The 26065-nt window shown below is 44.0% G+C and overlaps 1 protein-coding gene across 7 annotated transcripts in view; it reads right to left on the reverse strand.

Annotated features, from left to right (window-relative positions):
• Nucleotides 1–14146: 14146 nt before the first annotated feature.
• Nucleotides 14147–26065, reverse strand: part of GPHN (gephyrin) — a 1154395-nt gene continuing 1142476 nt past the window's right edge. For all 7 annotated transcript variants that reach the window (XM_029598877.1, XM_029598878.1, XM_029598879.1 and 4 more), the window contains 2 exons: nt 21613–21709; nt 14147–15125 (listed from right to left, as the gene is read on the reverse strand). In XM_029598877.1, coding sequence (XP_029454737.1) covers nt 14992–15125; nt 21613–21709 — 231 coding nt within the window. In that variant the 3' untranslated portion in view covers nt 14147–14991. The remainder of the gene's footprint in view (nt 15126–21612; nt 21710–26065) is intronic.

Genomic DNA, 26065 nt, shown 5'->3' on the forward strand with positions numbered 1-26065 from the left:
ACAGAGCAAGGAGAGGACCCAGATACTAAACTGCCAGTGCAGTATTTTTTTATTTTTTTTTTAATAAGAGATAGAAATAGACTCTGCCAGATTGCACAGTGACTACTAAGGCCTGCCATGTGGCTGGCAGACAAAGGAAAGAAGAAGAAAAAGAAATAAAATACTATAGGGTAAAGGAAAGAAAACAGCTGCAGCTCTAGAAAAAAATCACTTACAAAAACTGTGAGCAGAGAGCAAAGCTGAATTCTGTGAGACACATGGCTCCCGCAGCCACACGGCTCCACATGCTCAGTAGGACATGTTTGAAAGTTCTAGATTCTTGAAATCAAAGTTCTGGGCCGGGCTCCATCCAATGATGTCTCCATGTGTGAGGACTACCATCCTGCTGTCCTCGGAGAAACCTACTCCAGGGTTTCTTGCTCCTTTGGGAGTCACCCAGATTTGTGAATTGGTGAAGAAATGAAAAAAAAACCCAAACAAACCACACTTTGGACTTGGTGTAAATCAAGCTCCAATGAGTGTTTGTTCTGCTGTTGGAGAGGTTGGCAGGAATTTCTTCTAAACCTATTCCTAGGGAAAGTCTCAGAGGATAAACATGGGAGTGAGGGAGGATCTCATTCTGGAGTAGGGAAATGACTCTGTGTCTGGAGGAGAAAAGATTCAGGTGCCAAAAAGGAGGAAGCCTGTTAGGAGATTCTTAGGAATATTGCAATAGGGATCTAGGAATCAGAAGCCCCTGCTGCTAATGAGCTGTATTGCTCTGACTGTTGAATTTGTTGCGTCAATTGACTACCCTTCATCAATTGTTTCAGTAAATGTCTTTCAATTTGGAATAACACGTTGTTGTGGACAGTGAATTTTTTTCCGAGTGGTATCTGTGTCTTAATCCTGTGGGTCCTGAAACTATTGCTTCTCCTTGCTGAATTACCCCAGGGGAAGCAGCAAGCTAGCACATATCCTGCAGCACCCAAATGTGTCCCTAAGTTGTAGAAGAGGAGGACAAGGGAGTTACAATAGTAAAACATTTTTTAAATTGATTTTTCAATCAAAACAGAAGAGTATAGTTATTTACAGAAAGATGTAAGAAAAAAAAAATCCTGTCACAATCAAAAAACATATCATATACATACACAGTTATATAGTATTGTTGGCAGAAAAAGACCAAATGGTCCATCCAGTCTGCCCAGCAAGCTTCTCATGGCAGCAACTGCCACTCCGTGCAGGTCACCCCCATGTGTCTGTTAAGGGGAGTAACTTCCGCTCCGTGAAGGTTGGCTCCGTGCCTTATACTAAGGATAGTAATCCTTACAAGCAAAACCAAGCAACTGTCAAACCCATAACAAAATTACTGCCACATTTTTATACGAACATGGCACAAATCTTTATCCACAGCAACACAATGTGTTGGTTTATTACAATGTCCTCCTCAATCTGTGCAGGCATGTCAAAGGCCAGCCTGCAAAATTCCTACCCTCCATAGCTTGGAAAAATAGGGTCCCCAGATGGGCAGGGTGTCGTTTTGATGGGCAGAACCACCCCTTCCAACTGGCAAGGAGACAAAGTTAATGTCACTGCACAGAGAGATGAACTCTCTTTCTCTTTCCAGGTGATTTAAGCATCAGATGGGTGTCTTCAAAGGTGTTAGCCTTTGCCTTTACTCATAGTGAGTTGATTCAAATCTTCTTTGCTCTAATGCAGTACTTTGTTCTTTTCCTCAAATCCCTGTTGGGAGGGATCCCCTGAAGCAGCTCTCATACAGGCCGATACAGTTCAGTGCGCTCCGGTGGAGCACACTGTTAACCCGCATTTGGACATGCGTTTTCAATGCGCTAGCTTTACCCCTTATTCAGTAAGGGGTAATAGCGCATCGAAAACGCGTGTCCAACCCCCCCAAAACTAATAGCGCCCGCAACATACAAATGCATGTCGATGGCCCTATTAGTTATTCCCGCACGATTCACTAAGTAAAATGTGCAGCCAAGTGTACAGAAAAGCAGTCAGAGGAGCTAAGCAAGCCGACGCCGGCAAAATTGAGCGTCAGCTGTCAAACTCGCTGACAGCTGCTGCTCCTGTCAAAAAAGAGGTGCTAGGGACGCGCTAGTGTCCCTAACACCTTTTTTTTTTTTACTGCGAGCCTTCATTTAAATACTGAATCGCACTCACAGGAGAGTGGCCTGTGAGCGCGCCGGGAGAGCGACTTTTACTAAATCGGCCTGTCTGTGCTTTAGTCAGGCAGGAAGAGTAGTCAAAACGTCCTTCTGGATGTTGAACTTAATTTCTTCAAAAACAGAGTGTCTCCTTACAGTGGGTCACCACCACTTCTGGGGCAGGTCTTCCAGGGTTCCTCGTTCCCTGGACCCAGAAGCTGAACAGGCTCCAGTAAGGCTCCTACAAATCAAATGGTTAAATATAGAAAATGTACCCAGCGGGATAGTCCAAACCAGCCTGGTTGTGGATTGGATCAGAAAGACCCTTCTGACCCTAGTCAGGACCACCAAAGCAGGGCTTGCTGAGCTCCTCTGACTGTGCCTGTAAAACAAAAACAAATCTCTCTCTCTACCTCTGTACTTTACTAACCAAAAAGGACTGCCTCCTGAACTGTAGCGGGGGAGCTATTATAGGGGGGATGGCCATTTATTCATTTATTTATTTATTTAAAAGCTCTTCTATACCGTCGTTAAGTTAGATAACCATCACAACGGTTTACAGCAAGGCACGATAATGAATAAAGTAAGTGGTATAGATTACAATTAATCATGTGCCATCATAGTGCGGTAACAATTCACTTCAATAAAATATGTGAGTACATTAAGTTTGTAGGGAGCAAAGTAGACGGAAAGAATTTAACTTTAATGTGCATTTGTAGGTTACAAATAACAATTTCTAGTTTGGTGCATCCTAATCAATCAGCTGTTTTTTTCTTTCTCTTTATCTTTATAAAAAGCTTGTTTAAATAGCCAGGTTTTCAGATTGGATTTGAATATTTTGAAGTTTCTCTGCAGTCTTATTTCGAGTGGCATGGTGTTCCATAGCGCGGGGCCAGCCAGTAATAGTGCTCTCTCCCTAACTTGCGTAAGGCGTGCTGTTTTGACAGAGGGAACAGTTAGTAGAGCCTTATTAGCAGATCTTAGGTTTCTTTGTGGGACATGTACGCACAGTGCTGTGTTGAGCCAGTCAGCTTTTTCATCATGGATGAGTTTATGTAGTATGCATAAGGCCTTATATTGAATTCTTTGTTCAATTGTGAGCCAGTGTAGATCGGCAAGCGTTCCTGTAATGTGATCATTCTTTTTTTTGCCAGTCAAAATTCTAGCAGCTGAATTTTGTAATATTTGTAGTGGCCGAATTGCGGATTGTGGTAATTCTAAAAGTAGGGAGTTGCAGTAGTCTGTTACTGCAAACGAGGGACTGTATTTGAATGGAATCTCCCCATACTTCATCCTGCGCTAGCTAGCTGACCCTGCTACTGAACACCAGGGCTTAATGGTAACCTGAAAAAGTGTCCAGGTTACATATGCATCTGGTTAAAGTTTGCCAGCTGCAAATTAATCCCCAAAATTATAATGTTCTTCCTAATGGATCAAGAAGCCTAATTTGTTGCTCCTTAGAAAGAGAACAAATGTAAATATATAGGTCCCATAAAACTTCTCCATTCAGTTAACCTTTAGTTTCCCAGCAATCATTTGTTCTAGGAGACACAACTCAAGCATTTTAACCTTCTAACGCACAATACCAGGCAGGATAACATCAAGTCATTTAACACTCCACTAGCAGAATCTTATTCTAGAATAATCTAAACAATTTATCTCTGAAAAAATTCCTGTCAAAATAACCAAGGAGATATATCAGTAAAAAGTGAAAGGACTAGATAGCATGGGTTATTTCATCACCTTGGAGCCGCTTCTGTGGTACCATCAGCAATCTCAAGCCCTCTTACACCATCATGCATCCACAGCACCATTAAGTGAAGAGCAAAAAAATACAAAGTATACAACAAAGGTATTCAAATATTGATTTTATTAAGCATTATAGGCTTATTCCATTAAAAAAAAATTGAATATGACAAGTTATCTTTGTGTTAGGAAGTCATCAGTATACAAACTGCATGATCACAATGATGGAAAGAACAAGTGATGTTGACCTTTGATCCCAAAATTATAGGGGAAAGAGACTAATGAAATAAATGGAAAATGTCGATGACTCGTGATATGCCTTAAATACTGTTGAATGGAAGTTATGACTGGTTGATCAACATTTTTGGGTGGTTATCTGGTTGAGTCACTTGAGCTTTGACCTCATAAAATTATGGAGCCTATTTACCAAGGTGCATTAAACACAGAATTTGGGGCTTGATGAGCATTAACAATGCATTAATGCATGTTATTGGTAATGTCCAATTCTGCTTTGCTGATAATATGGAAAAATTTGGGGTAATGCACAGCAAAACTTAAGGGTAGATTTTTAAACCTGCACGCGGTTCCCGACACGCACACATGGACATGCCGATTTTATAACATGCACACGTTGCCGTGTGCATGTTATAAAATCCAATGCATGTGCATGCAGGTGCCCTACTCACTCGCGCGAGGGAGATTAAAAAAAAAAAAAAATACGCACAGCAACGAGATCCTTTTTCCCAGTTCCCTCCCAGTCTGCTCCAATTAAGCAGCGGACTGGGAGGTAACTTTCTTATTCCCCTAACTATCCTTCCTATCTTTTCCCCTCTCCTCCCTGACCCTAACCACCTAGTTTTTTTTGTTTTGTTTTTAAACTTACCTGCTTTAATAAGCAGAAGTAAGTTACACGTGCTGGCCCAGTCGGCCCCTGCCCCGCCCCTTTCACATAGCCCGGCACTTCAGCACAATTTGGGGGATACTCGTGTGGCCGGGCCATTTATAAAATGCGCTCGGAGCACGCCCGGCCTGGCCCCACGTATATCCCCTAAGTTTTGTCCATGTGGGCCTCTTAAAATTTGGCTTTTAATGAGCTGTGTTGCATGCAAAGCAATGTATTAATATTAAAATGATTTAATGTAGATTACAATCAATCTCACCATCAATGTTAAGTCTCCAAACGTCAAGTGCATCTCAATAGGTGTAGTTTACATTCCCTGTAAGCTTTGGCAGGCTAACGTGCCTGCCAATGTTCTTGGGATCCCCACTCCTCCAGCTCCAGAGTGGTACCACCAATGGAGATCTAGCACCTAGAGACCTTACTTGGTAGAGTCTAACACTACTCATTCCCCCAAAGTCTAAGACCCCTGCAGCATCCCCGTTCAAAGCGACCCCTTTCCTCTATTCGCTCCGCCTAGAGAGATTTCCTTTATCCCCTAAGAAGTACACCTACACTGGTTAGCAAGCTCTAGCTCCATCTTTAAATCCACTACTACCTGACTTCCAAAAAAGACTCTTGAACCCAGTGCAGTATCCACCCAGACTCCCTAGGTCTCCCCTTACATGAGAGCAGCCTCAGATCCCCACAAGTAAGAGTGATACCCAATTGATCCTGCTTTGCAGGTATTGAAATTCAAAATCATGCCAGCTGACCTATAGTTCTCCTTTGTCCAGGGCAGGAATGATTAGGATCGCTCCTACCTTTGGGGACCTGTGATCTGGGTGAAGGATTTCAATATGGGGGCTTGCGTGCTTTTTTTGGAAATCAGGTGGGGAGCAACTAAAGACAGGAGCAGAGCTTTCTGACTAGGGTGGGAGGTTTCTGCTTGGAGTGGGAGGGTTGGGAAATTGGGGCTACTTTCCCCACTTCAGATTTCGGGCAGAGTGCTTGCCCCATATATATTCTCATGGATGGGAATAAGCAGACTTTCCACTGCTGGTAAAGTCTGTGTATTTCCAGATGAGGGAATGTGAGATTTACTAAACTAAACTGCAGTACTCATCACAGTTTAGAAAGTCCTGCAAGAAATGAACTTAGTAAGTCACTTTGTCTCCAGGTAAAGTGCTTTCAGTCTAGTCTTAATTCAAGCATGCCTGGGTTAGACACAAAGGAACCTTAATGACAGAGAGAGGCAAAAGACCACGAATTGAGTAAGAACTGTGACATTATACTAGGCAGGTACAAATGGGCAGACTGGATCGACCAATTGATCCTTTTCTGACCACATGTTTTATGTTTCTATGTTAGGGTTGCTGTATATTTATTTACATGTAACTATCCCCATCTCTTCCTTTAGCGATACATTCATAAAGCAGCCTTTTTCCACTTCTTGCCTAGCAACCTATGGCCCCAGTCATAATACGAAACAGGTTTTCTAAATTCTTTTCAAAACCAATTTTGAGGCAGATCAAATTTTTTGTGCTTTAACATTAATTTTGCTTAAACTGGAACCAAAACATGACTCAGCACAATATTGCACAGAAAGTTTAAACTGGTTAAAAGTACTAGAAACTCTTCACATTATAGCATCTCAAACACAACTAAAAGTATCACCCCAAAACTGGTATCCACACAGTTCCCACAAACCTGTGTGTTTCCTTGAATGTAGACAGAAATCTAAATGCTGCAGTGTTGCAAAACAAACGTATTTTTCAGAGTTTTCTAACAGTTGAAAATGAAAAGAAATGCACTGAAGCTGAGATTCTGAAGGTGCAGGTAAAGCAGAGTTGCTTACCTGTAACAGGTGTTCTCCCAAGATAGCAGGATGTTAGTCTTCACATATGGGTGACATCATCAGATGGAGCCCTGACATGGAATACTCAGTATGCCACTAACCCTGTGGCCACCAGGGGTCCCCCTTCAGTCTCGTTTGTAGCAAAAGTACGAGCGAAAAATAACATAAGAAAACAGGATCGAACTCAACTCTGCGGGGTGGCGGACGGGTTTCATTAGGACTAACATCCTGCTGTCCTGGGAGAATACCTGTTACAGGTAAGCAACTCTGCTTTCTCTCAGGTCAAGCAGGATGGTAGTCTTCACAAATGGGTGAATAGCAAGCTACAGGCTGACTCATAATGAAGCAGGCCAAGCAGCACACAACATATGCAACAGGCACAACAACTGGGGTGCTGCTGGTAACGATGAGGCAGCCTGAAATTCACAGCGGGTCGAGGTAGGATGAGTTGGGTTCCTACACTGGGAATAAGTTCCTTAGGACAGACTGGCCGAAGACAGAGTCTTGTCGCCCAGCCTTGTCCATGTTGCAGCCCTGCAGATGTCGGTAATCGGTACTGAACGTTAGTGCGCTACTGACGTTTCCATGGCCTTGACTGAGTGTGCCTTCCCTCATCCCTCGAGTGGAAGGCCTTCTTGCTGGTAGCAGAATTCAATGCAGTCTGCTAACCAGTTGGAGAGGGGCTGCTTGCCCACCGCAACTCCAAGCTTGTTTTTGTCAAAAGAAACAAAGAGTTGGGTGGACTTTCTGTGGACTGTGGTGCAGTCTAAATAAAATGCAAGCGCACGCTTACAGTCCAGGGCATCAGAGCTCACTCACCCAGGTGAGTGTGAGGCCTTGGAAAGAAGGTGGGCAAGACGATGGACTGATTTAAGTGGAAATCAGATACCACCTTAGGAAGGAATTTAGGGTGAGTGAGGAGAACCACCCGGTCATGTAGGAACCTTGTGTAGGGTGAGTAGGTCACAAGGGCCTGTAACTCACTTACCCTGCGAGAAGATGTAATGGCTACTAGGAAAATAATTTTCCATGTAAGGTATCTGAGGTTGCAGGAGTGCAGGGGCTCAAAGGGAGGATGCATGAGTCATGCAAATGCTACATTGAAGTCCCATGCCACGACCGGTGATCGTAAAGGAGGCTTAAGCTGTAGTAGGCCTCTCATGAAGCGACTCTTAAGAACATAAGAAATTGCCATGCTGGGTCAGACCAAGGGTCCATCAAGCCCAGCATCCTGTTTCCAACAGAGGCCAAACCAGGCCAGAAGAACCTGGCAATTACACAAACACCAAGAAGATCCCATGCTACTGATGCAATTAATAGCAGTGGCTATTCCCTAAGTAAACTTGATTAATAGCAGTTAATGGACATTTCCTCCAAGAACTTATCCAAACCTTTTTTAAACCCAGTTACACTAACTGCACTAACCACATCCTCTGGCAACAAATTCCAGAGTTTAATTGTGCATTGAGTGAAAAATAATTTTCTCCGATTAGTCTTAAATGTGCTACTTGCTAATTTCATGGAGTGCCCCCTAGTCCTTCTATTATCTGAAAGTGTAAATAACCGATTCACATCTACTTGTTCAAGACCTCTCAAGACCAGGGGTTGAGCCATTATTGGGGCACCCCCTACTCCTTGATGGTAAGCAGAGATGGCACTAAGGTGTATATGGATAAATGACGTCTGGAGACTAGATTACGAGAGGTGCCAGAGAAATCTAATAGTGTTGGTGTGGGGCAAGTGAAGGAATTTAATCCTTTCTGTGTGCACCACACGGTAAACCTCTTCCACTTAGAGCGGTAAGACTTCCGTGTGGAAGGTTTTCATGAAGCTACGAGGACTTGAGAGACGCTACTAGAAAGATTGAGGAGCTGTAATATCAACTTTTCAACATCCAGGCCATCAGAGACAGAGTCTGGATGTTCGGGTGGCGTAATTTGCCATGATTCTGTGTTATGAGGTTGGGCGCTATGCCCAGGCGAATGGGTTCCTGGGCGGAGAGGTCGAGAAATATGGGAAACCAGACTTGGTGTGGCCAATACGGGGCTATGAGTATCATTGAGCCTCGGTCCTGTTGTAGCTTTACAAGAGTCTTGTTTATTAGTGGAATTGGAGGGTATGCATATAACAGGCCCATGTTCTGGGGCAAGCGAAGGCATCCATGGTTGGTGCTCTTTGCTCTCTGTAGGGAGCAGAAGCGTTCCACTTTGCGGTTCTGTTTAGATGCAAAGAGGTCGATAGTTGGCTGACCCCACCGGTGGAAGATTCTGCTCACGACAGAGGGATCCAGAGACCAAACATGTGGTTGGAAACGTCGACTGAGGTGGTCCTCCAGTGCATTCTGTGTGCCTGCCAGATAAGTGGCTTGCAGTAAAATTGAGTGTGACAGGGCCCAGGCCCAGATCTGCGCTGCCTCCTGGCAGAGCAGATAAGAGCCCGTGCCCCCCTGTTTGTTCAGGTACTACATTGTTACTTGGTTTTCTGTTTGTTGGAGAGGCACTCCTTGAATGCATAAAGGGCATACAGCATCGCTCGAAGCTCCAGAAAGTTGACCTGAAAGGTCACTTTGATTTTTGTCCAAGTCCCTTGGGTCTGAAGGCCTTTGAGATGAGCTCCCCAACCTAGGTTGGAGGCGTCCATGGTTAAGGTCACCTGAGGAGCCGGTTGCTGGAAGGCTAGACCTGTTATGTAAGTTGGCCTTGACCATCCACCAAGTAAGGGACAAACAAAGTTGAATGGTTATGTGGACAAGGGATGTAAGCGGTTGAATGGCTTGATGCCACTCAGACTTTAAAGTCCATTGTGTCAGTCTCATGGCTAAGTGTGCCATTGGGTGACATGGACTGTTGATGCCATATGGCCAAGCAATGTCAGTAGTTGTCAAGCCGAGGCTGTCGACTGCAGATAGAGCTGGTGAGGTTGGTCAGCGTGGTTGTTGGTTAAGAACCCTTTGGTCACTATGGTGTCTAGGTCGGCTCCTATAAAAGAGAGATGGTGAGACGGTGTCAAGTGGGATTTCGGGTAGTTGATCAGAAATCCCAGTGAGTGCAGGAGCCGTATAGTGAGACCGAGGGAGGCGAGGGCTCCTTGTCTGGACTGGCTTTTTATGAGCCAGTCATCCAGGTATGGGAAGATGTGTATGCCCTTGCAGCACAAATGTGCAGCCACTACTGTCAGGTTCTTCATGAACACTCGAGGTGCTGAGGCCAGACCGAATTGCAGTACTCTATATTGATAATGCCCTTGGCCCACCACGAATCGCAGGTACTTGCTATGAGGAGGGAAGATTGCAATGTGGGCGTATGCGTCTTGAAGGTCCAGAGAGCAGAGCCAATCCCTTTGTTGTAGCAGAGGGAGCATGGTGCCCAGGGACACCATTCTGAACAGTTCCTTGTGAAGAAAAGTGTTTAAGGCACGGAGATCCAGAATAGGCTGGAGGCCGCCGGTCTTTTTTGGAATTAGGAAGTTCCTGGAGTAGAACCCTCTCTCCTGCTGATTCGATGGAACCTGTTCTACAGCTCTGGCCACAGAAGGGTCAAGAGCTCTGACTCGAGAAGTCCTGTGTGATCATCCCAGCTCCAGGATGGAATGGGTGGGAAGTTCGGGGGTATAAAATTTAGACGGTAATCATGGGTTATGATGGACAGTACCCACTGGTCCATGGTAATTGGGTGCTAATTGGTTGCAAAGTGGCAAAGGCGGCCTCCCACTGGTGAACTGGGTTGTGGGATCAAGGGGGAATGGCTGCTGCTCTCTGGAAAGGAGTTAAAATCCAGACGCAGGACCAGCTTGTGGAGCTGGCTGTGCTCTAGGTGTCCTCGCTTGGTATGCATGTCCTCTCTGAGGGGCCCGAGCTGGTCTAGCACGGGACACGGGAGGATAATACCTGCGTGGTCGGTAGAATTGTTTTCTGATGTTCCTTTGTGTGCCCCTATGGGCTCTGGAGGGAACATCTGGGGAGACAATTGACAATAGATGCAGTGTCTCATGATGGTCTTTTAACTGGGCCACTGCGTCCTGGATCTTGTCCCCAAACAGGTTATCTTCTGTACAGAGTAGATCTGCAAGCTTGTCCTGCACCTCTGGGCATAGGTCTGAAGCCTTGAGCCAGGCCTAGCGCCTAGCACTGCTGCCTGCTGCCGAGAATCTGGATGCTGTTTCAAAAGAGTCGTAAGCAGTTCTGACCTCGTGCTTGCCTGATTCCAATGCTTTTTGCAGGATGGAGGACAAGTTCTCTTGTTGTTATTGTGGTAATGTCTCTGCAAATTCCTGGACTTGTTTCCAGAGATTTCTAGTATATTGGGTCATATATAGTTGATACGCTGCTATTTGCGCTTTCAACATGGACACTTGAAAGACTCTGCGTCATAATGCATCTAATGCCTTCTGTTCCTTAACAGGAGGAGCAGAGGAGTGTGGATATGATCTTTTAGTTTTTTTCTGTGCTGATTCCACCACTACAAAATGGTGGGGCAGCTGACCTTTTTGAAAACCTGGGGCTTGTTGGACCAGATACATAGCATCTGTCTTTCTGTTGACTGGAGGTACAGTACTTGGATGGTCCCACAGGCGGTGCAAGAGGTCAAGAAGTACTTCATGTATTGGTATTGCCATTATCTCCTTTGGAGCATCTACAAACTGTAAGACCTCCAACATCTTGTGGTGAGCGACTTATTCCGTAACCAGCAGAAATGGGATAGTGTCAGACATTTCCTTGACAAAGCTAGCAAAGGAGAGGTCTTCTGGAGGAGATCGTCGCCTTTCTTCCAGGGGTGAAGGCTCTGAGAGCAATTCCTCGGAAGCTTGTGAGGAATCATCTGAGGATGCATCCTCCAATGGATTATAGGGAGTTTCCCCTTCTCCTGGTGGCCTCCCTGAGGGAGGAAGTATACCAAAGCCGAGAGGGCGGGAAGGCATTGATGGATGCGGCACCGGCATCGAGGGCACCAAAGCAGATGAGCCCTGGCATGGGTTCCGGCATCGGTGGTTCCCATGGAGGGATCTGGCCGGGAATCGCCTCTTCCTCCTCCGAGGAACCCGGTATGGGAATCGGGACCTGTGGAGGCTTCGATGGACGACTAGGTGCCAGGAAGGCATCGATGAGCGTGTCCAGGCGCTTGAAGAGCGGTGCGAACATCGAGGGCGCCGGTTCTGGTGCCGATTGGAAGCCTTGTAGGGCATTCAGCACTGCCTTTTGGACCATGCGGTCCAATTCCTCCTGAAAAACCAGCATGGGTGGCACGGCACCTGGGGTAGGAGGCAGGCTAGGCATCACCGGAGCCTCCACGGAGGCCTGTGGAGGCTCGGTGCCCGGCACCGATATCGATGGGGAATGCCTCGGGATCCCGGATCCAGAGGAGGATGGGGGCTCCTCTCTGTGGGCCCTCTTCACAGGTGGCTCGGTGGAAGTCAATGCTGCTGCAGTCTCAGTGCCGGCACCGAGCGGGGATGCATGTTGATGCCGGTGACAATGTTTCCCTCAGTGCTCGGTCCTTCTCTGGCACCGAGGATGATGATGATGATGATGCCTTTGAGGGGGTCGGCGACGGACTGTCACCCGCGCCGCGGTGTTCTTGGTGGGGCATCTCCGAAGTCGATGGACCCTTTCTGGTCGGCGCTACTTGAGTTGGAGTCGATGGAGCAACCTGTTTTGACCCAAAAGGTGCTCCATCTTGTCCAGTCGAGCACACCTGCCTTTAGGGGTCATCTGTGTGCAACTAGAGCACTATCGAACTTTGTGCAAGGGTCCTAAGCACAGAACACAAACATCATGCGGGTTCATTATGGACATGGTCCTCAGACACTCGGGGCATTTTCTAAACCCGGTTGCCATATCAAAAATTTGGCACGAGTGGGGTCGATGACCTTCGGGCACCAAGAAGAGTGTTCCCGGGAATCGACCGCAAACCATGAGGAAAACACTTACCGAGTATCAGAGGGAACAGGGTGCAATGGGGGACCCCAGTGAGGGTAAAATAAGAAGATAAACTTTGAGTTTTTCCATGAGCTCCTAACCGCGAGGCAACTTGCTGCGCAGAAAAAAAGCGACTGAAGGGGGATCCCTAGTGGCCACAGGGTTAGTGGCTTGCTGGGCATGCTCAGTGTGCCAGTCAAAGTTCTAGAAACTTTGACAAAAGTATTCCGTGTCAGGGCTCCATCTGATGATGTCACCCATATGTGAGGACTACCATCCTGCTTGTCCTGGGAGAATCTCCAAAATTTTCATTAGCAAATTCAGACCCATTCACCTCCTGCCAAAAAGACAACTGTCATCTAACAGCAGGGCCGATGCAAGGATATTAGGCACCCCAGGTGAAATTTCTGCCTTGCGCCAGCCCCCCTGATCCCGACTCCTACCTCATTTGCTGAGGTGCCGCTTGCGGCCCGCCAAGTGTGTGCTTCTTTTTGCCGCGAGCAGGATAAGCTCCGCTCGCGGCCCCACATGGCTGCCCTTTGGCGCCCCCTAATGGTTGATGCTCTAGGAGACCACCTAGTTCACCTAATAGGATGCACCGGCCCTGTCTACTAGTAACCCCTTCCTGTGGATAATCAAAATCAGTGCAGTGCTAAATACACTCTATGGTCCTCCAAAAAATAAATGTATTTGCTTTACTGGAACTATATCTTCCATTTATATGACAGATGAGGTCTAGTCACTAAAACAGTAATGGAGTTTAAGAGGGCATGGGATAAGTTGCTAAAAGTGAACAGAATAGAAAGCATGACCTAGTGACAAGTATGTAAGCATTCATCATGGTATACTCACCTGAGTTAACAATAGATATTGGGGCTGCGAGAACATATGGCACAGAAGTTAATATCAAATATTTGCAGTGCTCAAGGTAACACAGGTATTTGCATGGCTAGGTCTGCCTGGCAGGCTGCATGTTCTGTAATAACTAGAAGTCTTGGTGGAAATGCAGGTGCTCACATAGCTGGGTCAGTCTGGTAGGCTATGCAGGGAACCTAGTGCAGATGTTGTTGTCTATTTAGATCATTTCAGAGCCCTGTGTTTTGACATGGGAAAGATGGGTGCCGGACAGAAATGAGTGGTGATCTCGTATGTTCTTCTACGCAAGATGGCAGAGTACAAAGCAGTAAAACAAAAAAACCTGTCCTGTATAAGGCGATATCTTGGAGGTACCGTAGTCACGCTCTGTGGCTAGCAGCTGGGATGTATCCTTAACTATGTGGGTAGGATGGACTGGATATGGATAGTCTCTTTTTGCCATTGTTTACTATGTTACTATGTAACATATGTGGGCTACAAATTGGTTCTCAGCGGCTAGCTTGTACTATCTGCTTTCGTGTGTGCCTTTATATTCATGCCTAGCAATGGAGCCAGCAACACAGGCTGCTCTTGGGGACTGGAGCAACTTCTCTGACAATTACGTTTCTTTTTCTGATGTATTCAGAACATCAAGAATTTTCATGATGTTGAAATATCTTCTTTTCAAATTGAGGATATATGATGCTGAATTCAGATACTACTAAAGAATGAAGCAGGTGCCAGATAAGTGTTTTTTTAAATAATGATCAAGGAATTTTTTTTATTCATTTTTGTTTCAATATCATTACAGAAAATGTTATGGTACAGAGTTGTTCAATATTTCTTTTCTTTGCTTTATTAATTGTCACATGAATGCTGGTACACTATTATCTGTACAAGATCAGTCTTTGATTATTTTTTTCTGTACATTTTTTTTTAAATGTATTGGTTAAAAAGGCTGTCAGCACTTAAGGAAGCAATTTTTGTTGTTTATTCAACTAAAAGGTATCCAGTTACTGCCCAGTAGTACTGAGCTGGGCGGCTGCTGGGATTTGGGACCCCTGAACTTGGCAGTAGGGGTGTAGCCTTGCCCGCTTGGTTCCTCTGCAGCCACTCTGCTTTTGGCACTGTGCACTTAAACACGAGATACAAGATAAAGAACAAGCAAAGCTCTTTGTGAAGCAATTATGAAGCGTACTAATATGGGAAATAGCAGTGTCATCTAAGCTAGTATAAAGTAAGCAGACAGCCTTGTTAAGAGCATAAGTATTGGTAGTTTAAAGATGAGAAAAACACAAGTTCTGCAGGCACCTACTGCTGTCTACTAAAAGCTACTGCTATCTGACCTAGCATTGAACACACAAAGCAATTGCAATGAAGGAAAAAGTTGCTTTGATATAATCAGAATAGATTCTTTTATAAGATTGATTTTAAAAGGTATTTTTCTTTAAATTCATTTTGAAATTAGTTCAAGATGTTGACTATATTGATCAACTTTATCCAAATCATAAAAACTAGCTGTGCCATTTGCATATTACAGGATACAGTCAATGATATGTGGACATGCACCAATGCTTCTCTCCTGCTGGTGACATCATAGCCTTCCAATCACCATGACATCTACCACCTCGCCCTTATGAAGTTCCACATACTGCTCTGTCTTTGGAGGTAGCATCAACAGTCCATTGGCACTGCGCATACTCATCAGACGACTGCTCACCTGATTTCCTATATGGACCAAAGAAAGAGAATTCTGTTAACATACTTCCAAGGCAATGCCACTTATTACACTGTAGGTGAAACTTCCAGCACTCACAGGGTGGACAGCAGAACTTACACGTTGAACATGCATTTTCAAATTCTTTTTGCTTGGATATGGATTTAGAATTAGCATTTAATTAACTGCTTCTCCATTCAAGCTCAAGACAAGTTACAAATTCAGATGCAGCTGGTAGATCCCTGTCCCAGAAGGCTTACAATCAAAGTTTGTACTTGAGGCAATGGTGAATGAAATGACTTGCCCAAAGTCACAAGGAGCATCACCAGAATTTGAACCGTGACTTCCCAGGCTCTCAGTCCACTCCTCTCTAGCTACTAGCCTATTCCTCTAATCCAAGTTTATATTTTGTTTGAAAATCATGTGTGCTTTGGTTTAACCCGCTATACAGACTGTCAAAAAATTAAATCAAAAGTTTTTTTTAGACATTCTTTAACCATTTCTGGTGATACTAATGGTATCATGGGATGCCACTGGGGATATTTTTATCAATATCAACCAATGGATTACAGTGGCCCTGATATGATTTGGGCAGATTACTGTTGGGTTGGTCTTTATATTGCCTAATAACATTATTGAAAAGATGGAGCAATCACACGTTATGTGCATGATGCTGCTTGTGATATGCTTCCCAAACTAAATGCTTCTAGATGAGCAGATGAACTACACGAGTGCTTCTTTAGTAACTAACATGAATAATTGCTTGAACATCACATTTTTTATTTGATGCAAGTTAAAGATTACTACATGCTGAAAGCTTTTATCAAGGGCTGCCCAATATTCTGGGTGCAGGATTCATTTTAAAGGGACACTGGCATAGTCAGTGAAACAAATTTTGAACACTGATACTTTTTTTTTGCAACCATGGAGCACTAGCAATCAAGTTATATAGTTATATAGTCAGTTTGGGCATGGCTACAGCAAGGGTTTTAGGCACTCCAGGCGAACTTTACAATCCAGTGCCCTCCCTCCCTTGCACCTCCCCCCCCCCACAGAAATTTTGCATTTATAATAACACATTTCAATGAAAAAGGACATTCTGAGGTAAGAATATCACTTAACAACAACATGTATATTATATTACATGCATTGCTATGGTGCCAACAAGAAAACCCTGCAAAAAAACCACTTGGAATCCACATGGTTTTAGGTCTATTGCAATGCGTGTTGGGTGTAGGATTGGCCCTCAGAAAGCCACAAGTAAATTGAATTATAATTTCAATATAGTAAATCCCCCTACTAAAACAACACTAATGCAAATGGTAGCAACCCTACCTATGAAAAAGTAACATTGCAAATAGTACACCAGACCCTACAACACCACTACACTTCTGCCACCACCTAAGATTCTGGGAGCCTATGGTTGCCCATACTTGACAACATTTAAAATCTCATAAGAACAAGATAACAAGATTTTGGGGGCACGAAGAGAGTTATGCTTTAATCTCCCACCGAGACTGGAGCAAGAGAAATTTTTGGAAGAAGAATGTTGTAAAAGGTGACTTCTTTTGCCAAATAAGGGGGAAGGACTGGAAAGCGTGTCAACCTGGGCGTAATGATTCTGTTGACTTTGGTGAACTGAAAGCCATCCACAATTCAAGTGAGAATATATGTCCTGGGATGTTTCTTTTTATCAGTAAAAAATTTTTTTGTATAAGCTCTGAACAAGGTCACAATAGACTCATCCATCCATTCTGTAATGCTTTCAAGCATATGTTGACTTCTCTATTAGGAAACTAGAACAAGCCAGACTGCTATAGATCCATACACAGAAACTACACTCTAGCAGAATACCATACCTCAGTCACATATGCAGAACACAAACAAACCCTCTCTAAATACAAAATAAAGAGACCATAAAGTATAAATACAAATGTGCAGACAAAAGCTGAACTGGAAACTGCAAGAAGCCAGTCTCTGCAGTGCAAAAATGAAAAATTAGAATCACCACAATTCCTCAGAAAATACAAAATAATAAAATCAAGAAATATAAAACATCAATCACAATAGTAAAACCATACAAATAAAAAATAAATATTTCAACATAGCTTATGAATAGATCATCCAATAAATTAAAATTCTAATACAAATTTTAAAAAATTTCCTAAACACCAATAAAATATTTCAAAACAGTAGAAACATCAAATAAACCCAACAATTAAAACTTCTAAGGATAACACCCCCCCCCCCAACCCCGCTCTCCATACAGGAAACCTTTGATTTCCAGTCGCCCTGAGATTGTTATAGATTAGCTAGGAGGGAGAGGGGAGGGGAATTGCGCTCAAACTTTCTTTCTCACATACACATTCTCTCCAACTCATATATGCTCTCTCCCTCCACATGCTTCTCTCTCACAAGCACACATACACATGCGCTCTCTCTCACAAGCTCTCACACATACATGAACTCATACATGCTTTCATACATATACACATATGCACTCTCACATGCTCTCTCATAAACACAAGCTTTCTCTCACATGCTCACACACACACATACTCTTACATACATGCTCTTTCTCACATGCTCTCACATACACACATGTTCACTCACATGCTCTTATTTGCACTCATGCTCTCTCAGGCCCCCACCTTCAGCTCTAGTAGATTAGAATCCCATCACCTCTTAGGGTTGTGGAGAAAAGGGTACCCCCCAGGCTTGGTGCAATAGCTGAGAGGTAGCTGCATGGATTTTCTGATTGAGATAATCCTGGTAGGGATGATCTTGCTCTGACTAATCTAGTGTCTGGCTGAAGTGGCCCTTGCCTGGATTGTGGCTAGGATAGATGATTCCCTTCCTTTCCTGCACTGCAGCATGCTCCCTGCACTAACAAACAGGATGGGTTAGCAATGCAGGGGCAGGGAAGTAGTAGCTTAAACCCTGCACAATGCTGCTGCCACCTGGGAAACTGGTACACGATACTGCTAGGGCCTGGGCAATGCGTTGTGCTCTGAAAAGGAACACTGCCTGCAGAGCCAGTGAAAGCACTAGCCTGCTGCCCTCTTGCTGGCTGCCTAGTTAGTCTAGTGCTTCCACTGGTCCTGGGCTTGGGTTGAAAGAAGAAAGAGCAACTGAATCCAACCTTTTTCTAACTGACTGTGCTTTCTATGTGGTGATGCAAGGGCAGGCATAAAAACACTGTGTACCTGTAACAATTCTGCAACAGTGAAAAAAAAATCCTTCTCAACCTCAGTTATGACAATCAGGTCAGAATCACTGGATTAATAATTTTTCCACAATGTGTAACTATGTAATCATATCCACCAATACCTTTTTTCTCTAACAAATGGATTTCAGCAAAACCTTTCATACTGTCAATATACATAAGGCTAATAAACAAACTAAGCAGCCTGAGAGTGGGCCCCAGTTTCATTGGATTGGAAACTGGATGAGAGGCAAACAATAGAGGGTGGTAGTAAATGAAATTTACTCTGCATAAAGAAAGGTGATTAGTGGCATGCCTCATAGTATGATCTTGGGCCTTGTTCTCTTCAATACTGCAAGGGGGGGGGGGGTTGGAGGGAAAAATTAATCTGTTTGCAGATCATATTAAGCTCTGTCACAGAGTAGACATCCCTGAGAGCATAGACAGAATGAGGAGAGATCTAAGATTGCGTGAGGAGTGGTTGAAGGCTTAACAGACATGCATTTGGGGAGCAGAAACCAAGGAAGCAGTATATGATGGGGGAGGGAGAGTGTGAGATTCTGATGTGTACTTTGAAGGAGAGAGACCTCAGGGTGATCATTTCTGATGATCTCAAAATAGCAAGCAGCGGCCAAAGCCAGAGGAATGGTGCACAGGGAGAAGCGAAACCTGCATTTGTACAGATTGTTGGTGAGACCACACATGGAGTAGTGTGTCCATTTCTGCATGTTGTAGAGAGTGGAGGTGATTCAGAGAAGGACAACCAAAATGGTGTGGTGCAGAATCTGCCCCACAAGTCTTATGAGATGAGGCATAAGGACCTATATATGTACATCCTAGAGGAGAGGAGAGACGGGTGAAATGATCAAAACAGTCAAATACCTCAAAGGTATAAATAATACACAAAAAGCAGATCTTTTTCAATTGGAAGGAAATTCTAGAACCAGACATCATAAGATGAGGCTTAAAGGTGGTAGACTCAGGAGTAACATTAGAAAATATTTCTTCACAGACAGGGTAGAGCATGTGTGCATGAAACAGTCTTCCAGTGGAGGTGGTGGAGACAAAACCAGAAATAAAATTCAAACACAGAGGATCCTCAGTTATAAAGGAGTGAAGAGAAAGTAGAAATCAACTGGGATGAAAGGCAATGCAAGAGGAATTAGATGGGCTTGTCCTTCTCTGCCCTCATATTCTATGTTTCAACGTAACAAACACCAAAGGTAGAGTGTTCAACTACTATGAACCTTTTTCTTACAGAAAATGGTTTAATAGCAACTTTCCTAATGAATGCCTGGGTTTCAGCAATAGAGGACACAAGAGAAATGACAGGTTTTAATACATGCTAAGACATCAAGGGGACAATTTTCAAATTCTCCACACTAGGACAAAGCAATTAAAACAAACAACACATGCATTGTGGCAGACCGTGCAAACTTTTAGCTGTAATGAGGGGAGGACAATTTTCAGACAGCTGAGTATTACGGTTACAGTGCTTTTCACCTGTGTAAATCACTTTTCTCTGCAGGCTTTGCACTAATTCTCAAAGTGAAAGTATGTGTGCTTTGAAATTGCTATTGGTATACGGTAGGTGCAACTTTGCATCTGCTTTTTCTGCAGGTAGAATTTTGCTGGAAGAGTACACACACAGAATTGGTAATACAATCTGTCAGCCTCTCACTGAAGCCCATCTGTGGTAGAGCATTTATGTATAAATTGTGTGGTGGGAACTGCACAGTTTAAAAAAGACCACATAGATCTGCTCCAAAAGTCAGTGCATGCAATTATTTCCAATGCAAGAAAAAGTGCATACTTTATCTATTTTTTAAGCATAATGCACATATAGGGGTAGATTTTATAAAGTTGCACGCGTGCGCACACATGGACATGCAATTTTATAATATGTGTGCGCATGTTATAAAATTGGGGGTCGGCGAGCGCAAGGGGGTGCACAATTGTGCAACTTGCACGCGGCGACGCCTGTGGCCTTCCCCCGTTCCCTGCCCCTTAGCCTGACCTTCCTACCCCTTCCCCTAGCCTAATTCCCCCCCCCAAAAAATTTTTATTTTACCTGTGGTGCCTGCCTGGAGGCAGGTGCAAGTAGTGCGCTCCGGCACCCTGCCGGCACGCGATCCTCCGGCAAAGTGGCAAATGGCCCCGCCCGTCCACTCCCTGATGCCCCAGGACATACGCGCGTCCTGGGGATTTATGCGCATGACCGGGCCTTTTAAAATAGGCTCGGCGCGCGTAAGGCCATTTACGCGCATAACCTTTTTAAAATCCGGGCCATATTCTAGGTGTGTAAACAAATATAACATGCATGCGTAATAACCCCAATTTTTATGCAGCAGCAGGTAATTTATAAAGTAGGCATGTATACTGTTTTGAAAATAGTTGAAATCACCAGTTTGCCGATACCTCTGCCAGTTCGCCTGGTCCATCTTCAGTTAATCTAGACCCTCTAGTACTTCTCCCTAACCCTGCCCCTCTGCCCTGAGTTAACCCAGATCTCCCCTCCAAAAACTGCAGCCAACAGACAAGTCCAATTTCACTCGCGTGAGTCAATTAGCAGGTGTAAAAAGGTACAAGTTTTGAAATGTTTACATGTATATTTCTTAGTAAACAGCACCTACCACATGAACACCTGAACCCTGCCCCAGAACGCCCTTAGCCTGCCCCTTTTTTCCACCAGTAAACTGCTTGTGCAAAACGGAAAATATACGCATCGCCTCGACGTTTATAAAATAGCACGTCCACATGCACATGCTACTTACAGTCATGTATGTTATTTTTACATGCCAAACCCCTTTGAAAATGTACCCTTATATGCGTATTTTTCCTCCCTCAACCTAAATATGTCACTAGGAATGCCTCCTCGCAATGTGGCTAAATGCACATTTATCTATCTACCTATTTATTTATTTTAAAGGCTTCAGATCCCACTTATAGCGGAGCAACTGATCTACAATAAAACACCAAACGTATAAACCAAAAAAACATCAAACCATTAAAACAAACTATACATGCATGGTGGCAGACCATGCAGACTTTTAGCTGTATTGAGGAGAGGGCAATTTTCAGACAGTTGAGTAACATGGTTACAATGCTTTTCACCTGTGTAAATCACTTTGAATATTGTGCTCCAAAGCTCTCATAGGTTTCATTGAGCTTATATTTATTTATCTGATTTATATTCTACCTTTCAGACACTTCAAAATGTATTACATCGAGGAACTGTATATATCTGAACAAGAGCTCAGATCAACCTAATTTGCTGCTGTTCACCAACCAACCTGTACTCTGTGCCCAAGGCAGTGGTTCTTGGTGATGCCAAGTCAGAATGCAGCGATGATATTCTGGGCGTGGATCCAGCTTTACATCACATGATAACTGCAAAACGGAAGTGGGGTGAGAGAAGAGAGAAAAGGCCATTTGTATATTATTTCATTGGAAATGTAATCTACACGCTGTGTTTGTGCCTTAGTTGATTTGGCATCACAAAAAAGTAACTGCAACCTTATGAGTTGTTGGTGGTACAAGGTTCTAGTGGCTGGAGTCTCTGCCCTGTCATTGACTCCAAGTAATGCTATGCCCCAGTTTGTCCAATTAATAATGTCATTGTTGGCAACTGGCAATGGAAATTTTATTTAATAAACTGATTTTCAAAAGAATCAAATCAATGTTCCTTCTTTGCTCTCATTTTTTAAGCATGTTGAGCAGCCCAGGTGAGAAAAATATGCTGCCGGGACCATTCACTTCTGAAGTGGCTGCACCTGTTTCTGGTGTACTGGAGTTGAGATGTCAAGCAGGAAGGATAGTGGGTTATTGTGGCATAAACAGTGTTAAGCATGCTGGGATTTTGCTTTGCTTAAAGGTAAATGTAAAGCTCACTATTTATTATCAATCATGATCCAGAAAGTCTACATTCTGATGGCACAAACAATCAGATTGTAAAAGGTTAGCTTTTAGTATATTTCACTGTATGAAATATTTGGCAGACTGTAGAGCAGGCTCTTTCTTCCACATTTACTCAGATATTCTGAACAATATTTTTAGCACTGAAGGTCTTCCACAGATATTTTTAGACTACTTGTTTTGCAATTTTACCAGAGCGAATGCCAAGAGACAACAAAATCTTGTAGCTAAGAGACAAAGCAGGCAGAATCCTGAAGACTCCACAAACACTGGTTCAATTAAAAGAAATCAGTAATGTGAACTGTAGTTGCCACCTAACCCAGGTCAGCTCTGACAGGCTAATCAAGTTCTGTTTTGTCCTGTTGCATTTATAGACTTGTAGTTCCAATTTAACTAGAAAATACAGGTTTACAGATAAGGAAAAATCAAGACTGATCAATCAGGATTGACCTGGATCAAGTAGGAACTCTACTAGCAGGAAGAACAGTAAAAGATGTAAAATCATCAGATCCAGCTGCTCTGCTCATTTTCTTTATGAACTGCAGGATGGGAAAACTTACCTGAGCTCCCACATTACCTGCTTATTCCCACCACTAAAAATCATGTGTGTGTGCTGTTGCAGAGGATGGATAGAGCAGCAAAAAACAACAATTGCCCGAATTTTAAAAGCCCTGCATGCGTAAAATTCGTGGGTTATGCATGTGGCCAGGCCCTTTGTGCGCCATGCAAATTTTCGAAAGGGCCTGGCCATACGTGTAACCCCCGATATGCGCAGATGTGCCGGGTCAGCTAAAAGAAGCGGGCCGGGGAATCGGTCGATTGTGTCGCTGCACGTATTTTTCTAAAATTTCACCCCTGCATGCAGAGGAGGCCACCCGCTCGCACATGTGCACGTGGACATTAAAATCCAGCGCACATGTATGTGCGGGAACCGCATTTTATGACATAAGCATGCTGACGCACGCATATAATAAAAACGGCAGGTCCATGGGCGTGCGCCGGGAGCTACATGCACATGGACTCGCGTGTGGACATTTTAAAATCGACCCCTATGGTCTGTAGAGAACTATTTTAATAATGGTGTCCATATATTGTTGCACAGATAGTGCAGATATGCCACAGCAATTCATGTGTACTGTTTCCAGACAGCCCAGGTTTGTGTTTGTAACTTCAGGTGACAGGTAAGAACTATAGTGAATGTTTCCCTCCTTCCCCTTCCTTTTTGAAAAAATCTCATAAAACAAAATTACAATTTTATATCCAAAACATACATTTAAAACTTTCAAGTCAACTAATCAGCTCAAATGAAAATAATCTTTGTTGATCTTCATTTCAGAATTGTGTTCTTATCAGTGTTCACTGTTTCTTCTCTTTTATCTGCCTTCTCCCAATTCATTTCACCTTTCCTTTTATGTCTTCTCTTTCTCTTTTTTCTCTGACATCTTTTTTATCTCATTCTCTCAATCCTATCTTTTCAGTTCTGTTTTGCCTCCATCACCATCTCTTCAATTCTCCCCTTTTCTCCCCTTTGTTGCTCCTCGCCTTCATTCATTCCTTTCCATCACTCTCCAACATTACTTTACTTTGCCCTCCCTATATTGCTCCTTATTCTCCTTTCATTGTTCACCAGTGAATTTCCCCACTTTTTTCTCTTCCATTGAACCCTCTCTCCATTTTCTAAGCACCTGTCTACCCCTCTCCCATTTTTCTTCTTCCCTCTGCTTTTCTACCCATCTCCACTCACCTTTCCATATCCTCCTCCTCCCTCTTCTGTTTCCCTTCCTTCCCTCCATCTTTCACTCTCTTTGCTATATCGTCCTTCATCTTCCAACCATTCATCTCCCATCAATTTCCTCCTTCCTCGCCATCTCTCAAATTTCTCTCACCCCACTCTTTCCCCTCCATTTCCTCTCCTGTTTGGGCCACAGCCGAACAGCTAGAATGATGGCTACAGACCCACTAACAGTTCAGATAGATGAGGGAAAGGGAATAGTATGGAGACAAATTTCACATACTGCACTCTCCCTGCAGTTCCAATTTTTTCTATTCCCTTTCCTGGCATAGTCACATACATAGGGGCCAATGTACTAAGCTGAGGATGGCATTGCAGGCATGGGTCAGTAATGCAAAATATTTGTCTTATGTTATGTAGCCATTTGCAAAATATACAAATTATGTTTGTGGAAAATGTTTGCAATAAAGATCACTTGAAGTTGCAGAATTAATGCAATGAAACCTAACTAAACCTAAGAACATAAGAACATGCCATATTGGGTCAGACGAAGGATCCATCAAGCCCAGCACTACTACTAACTTCATGGAGTGCCCCCTAGTCCTTTTATTATTCGAAAGATGACAGAAGGACTGGGGGGATGACTAGGACTTTCTTAAGCTTTCTGTCCTAGTTTTGCTCTGTGGCTTTCTTAAGCCTTCTGTTCCAGCTCTGGCTTGCTCTAGCTTTGCTCAGTGGCCTCCCTAGGCTTTCTGCTTTTGCCTTGCTCAGTGACCTCCCTGAGCCTTTTGTGTTTTCTGTCTGGCCTAGTCTTTGTGTTGTCTGTTCTGTCCTGCTTTAGTATCCCAGCCTACTCCAGTGTTTCAGGTTCCAGCCTGTTCCAGTATCCCAGCCTACTCCAGTGTTTCAGCCTGTTTCAGTGTCCCAGCCTACTCCAGTGTTTCAGCCTGTTCCAGTATCCCAGCCTACTCCAGTGTTTCAGGTTCCAGCCTGTTCCAGTATCCCAGCCTACTCCAGTGTTTCAGCCTGTTTCAGTGTCCCAGCCTACTCCAGGGTTTCAGGTTCCAGCCTATTCCAGAATCCCAGCCTGCTTCAGTGTGCCACGCCTCCCTGCATCCGGTTCCAGACACCAGTTCCCGCCTGCCTTTAGTTCTAGCCATGCCTTGACGCCAGTCTCCAGTCTAGCATTAGCCTCATTCCAAGCCCCTATCTAATTTCTGTTGGCAGCCAGAACTCAAGAGCTCAACTTGTGGGAATGTGGCTGGTATAGGCCGAAGATTCCCTAGTTTAGTTCTGTCTTGCCCTGTAGCTCTGGACTGTTCCTGTGGGGGTTCCAAGCTGGTTCCTCAATCACAACACATTGGCCTTGCAGTGACATAGTACATGACAGAAAATAAAGACCAATTGGTCCACTTAGTCTCCCCAGTTATTCCGGTCTACATTGCTAATAATATATCCCAGCTATGAAAGGTTGAAGCTTGACCACAGGAAGGAGTGAAGGGTTTCGATGGCTGATATAGCTGGCAATTCAATCATTAGGAATATAAATAGTTGCCTTTCTGGTGTTTAGGTAGTGGACCTCATATTATCACTTAGGTAGCATTTTAGACAGTGCTAGGGAGGATTCGACTGATACATATGGGCGGGGAGGTATAGGAGGGAGGTTCTGGAAGCCTAATTTAGGCTGAAATCCAGAACCTGCAGTATAGCATTCTCAGAAATGCTCTCCATTCAATGTGCAGGACCTCAGAGGCAGGCAAAGCTCCAGTCTCAATGAATGGATAAGGCGATGGTGCAAGTTAAGATGGCTTTAGATGTTTTAAGAACTGGACAACATTTTGGGAAAGGAGGAGCCTATTCCAAAAGGATGGGCTCCATCTTAACCAGGGTGTAACCTGGCTATTGCCACAAGACTTAAAAAGGAGATACAGCAGTTTTTAAACTAAATCATGGAGGAAAGCAAACAGTCACTCAGGAGCACATGGTTCAGAGTGAGATATCTTCAAAGGTTACTGGCATAATGGAGGAATTAGGATATCCTGATGAAGAGGCTGCAAAAGAGCCAGAAGTAGCCCAGGTTATTTAAATAAAGAGGCCAC

The sequence above is a fragment of the Rhinatrema bivittatum genome, chromosome 4 (genome assembly GCF_901001135.1).
Source record: "Rhinatrema bivittatum chromosome 4, aRhiBiv1.1, whole genome shotgun sequence".
In the NCBI taxonomy this organism is placed as follows: domain Eukaryota; kingdom Metazoa; phylum Chordata; class Amphibia; order Gymnophiona; family Rhinatrematidae; genus Rhinatrema; species Rhinatrema bivittatum.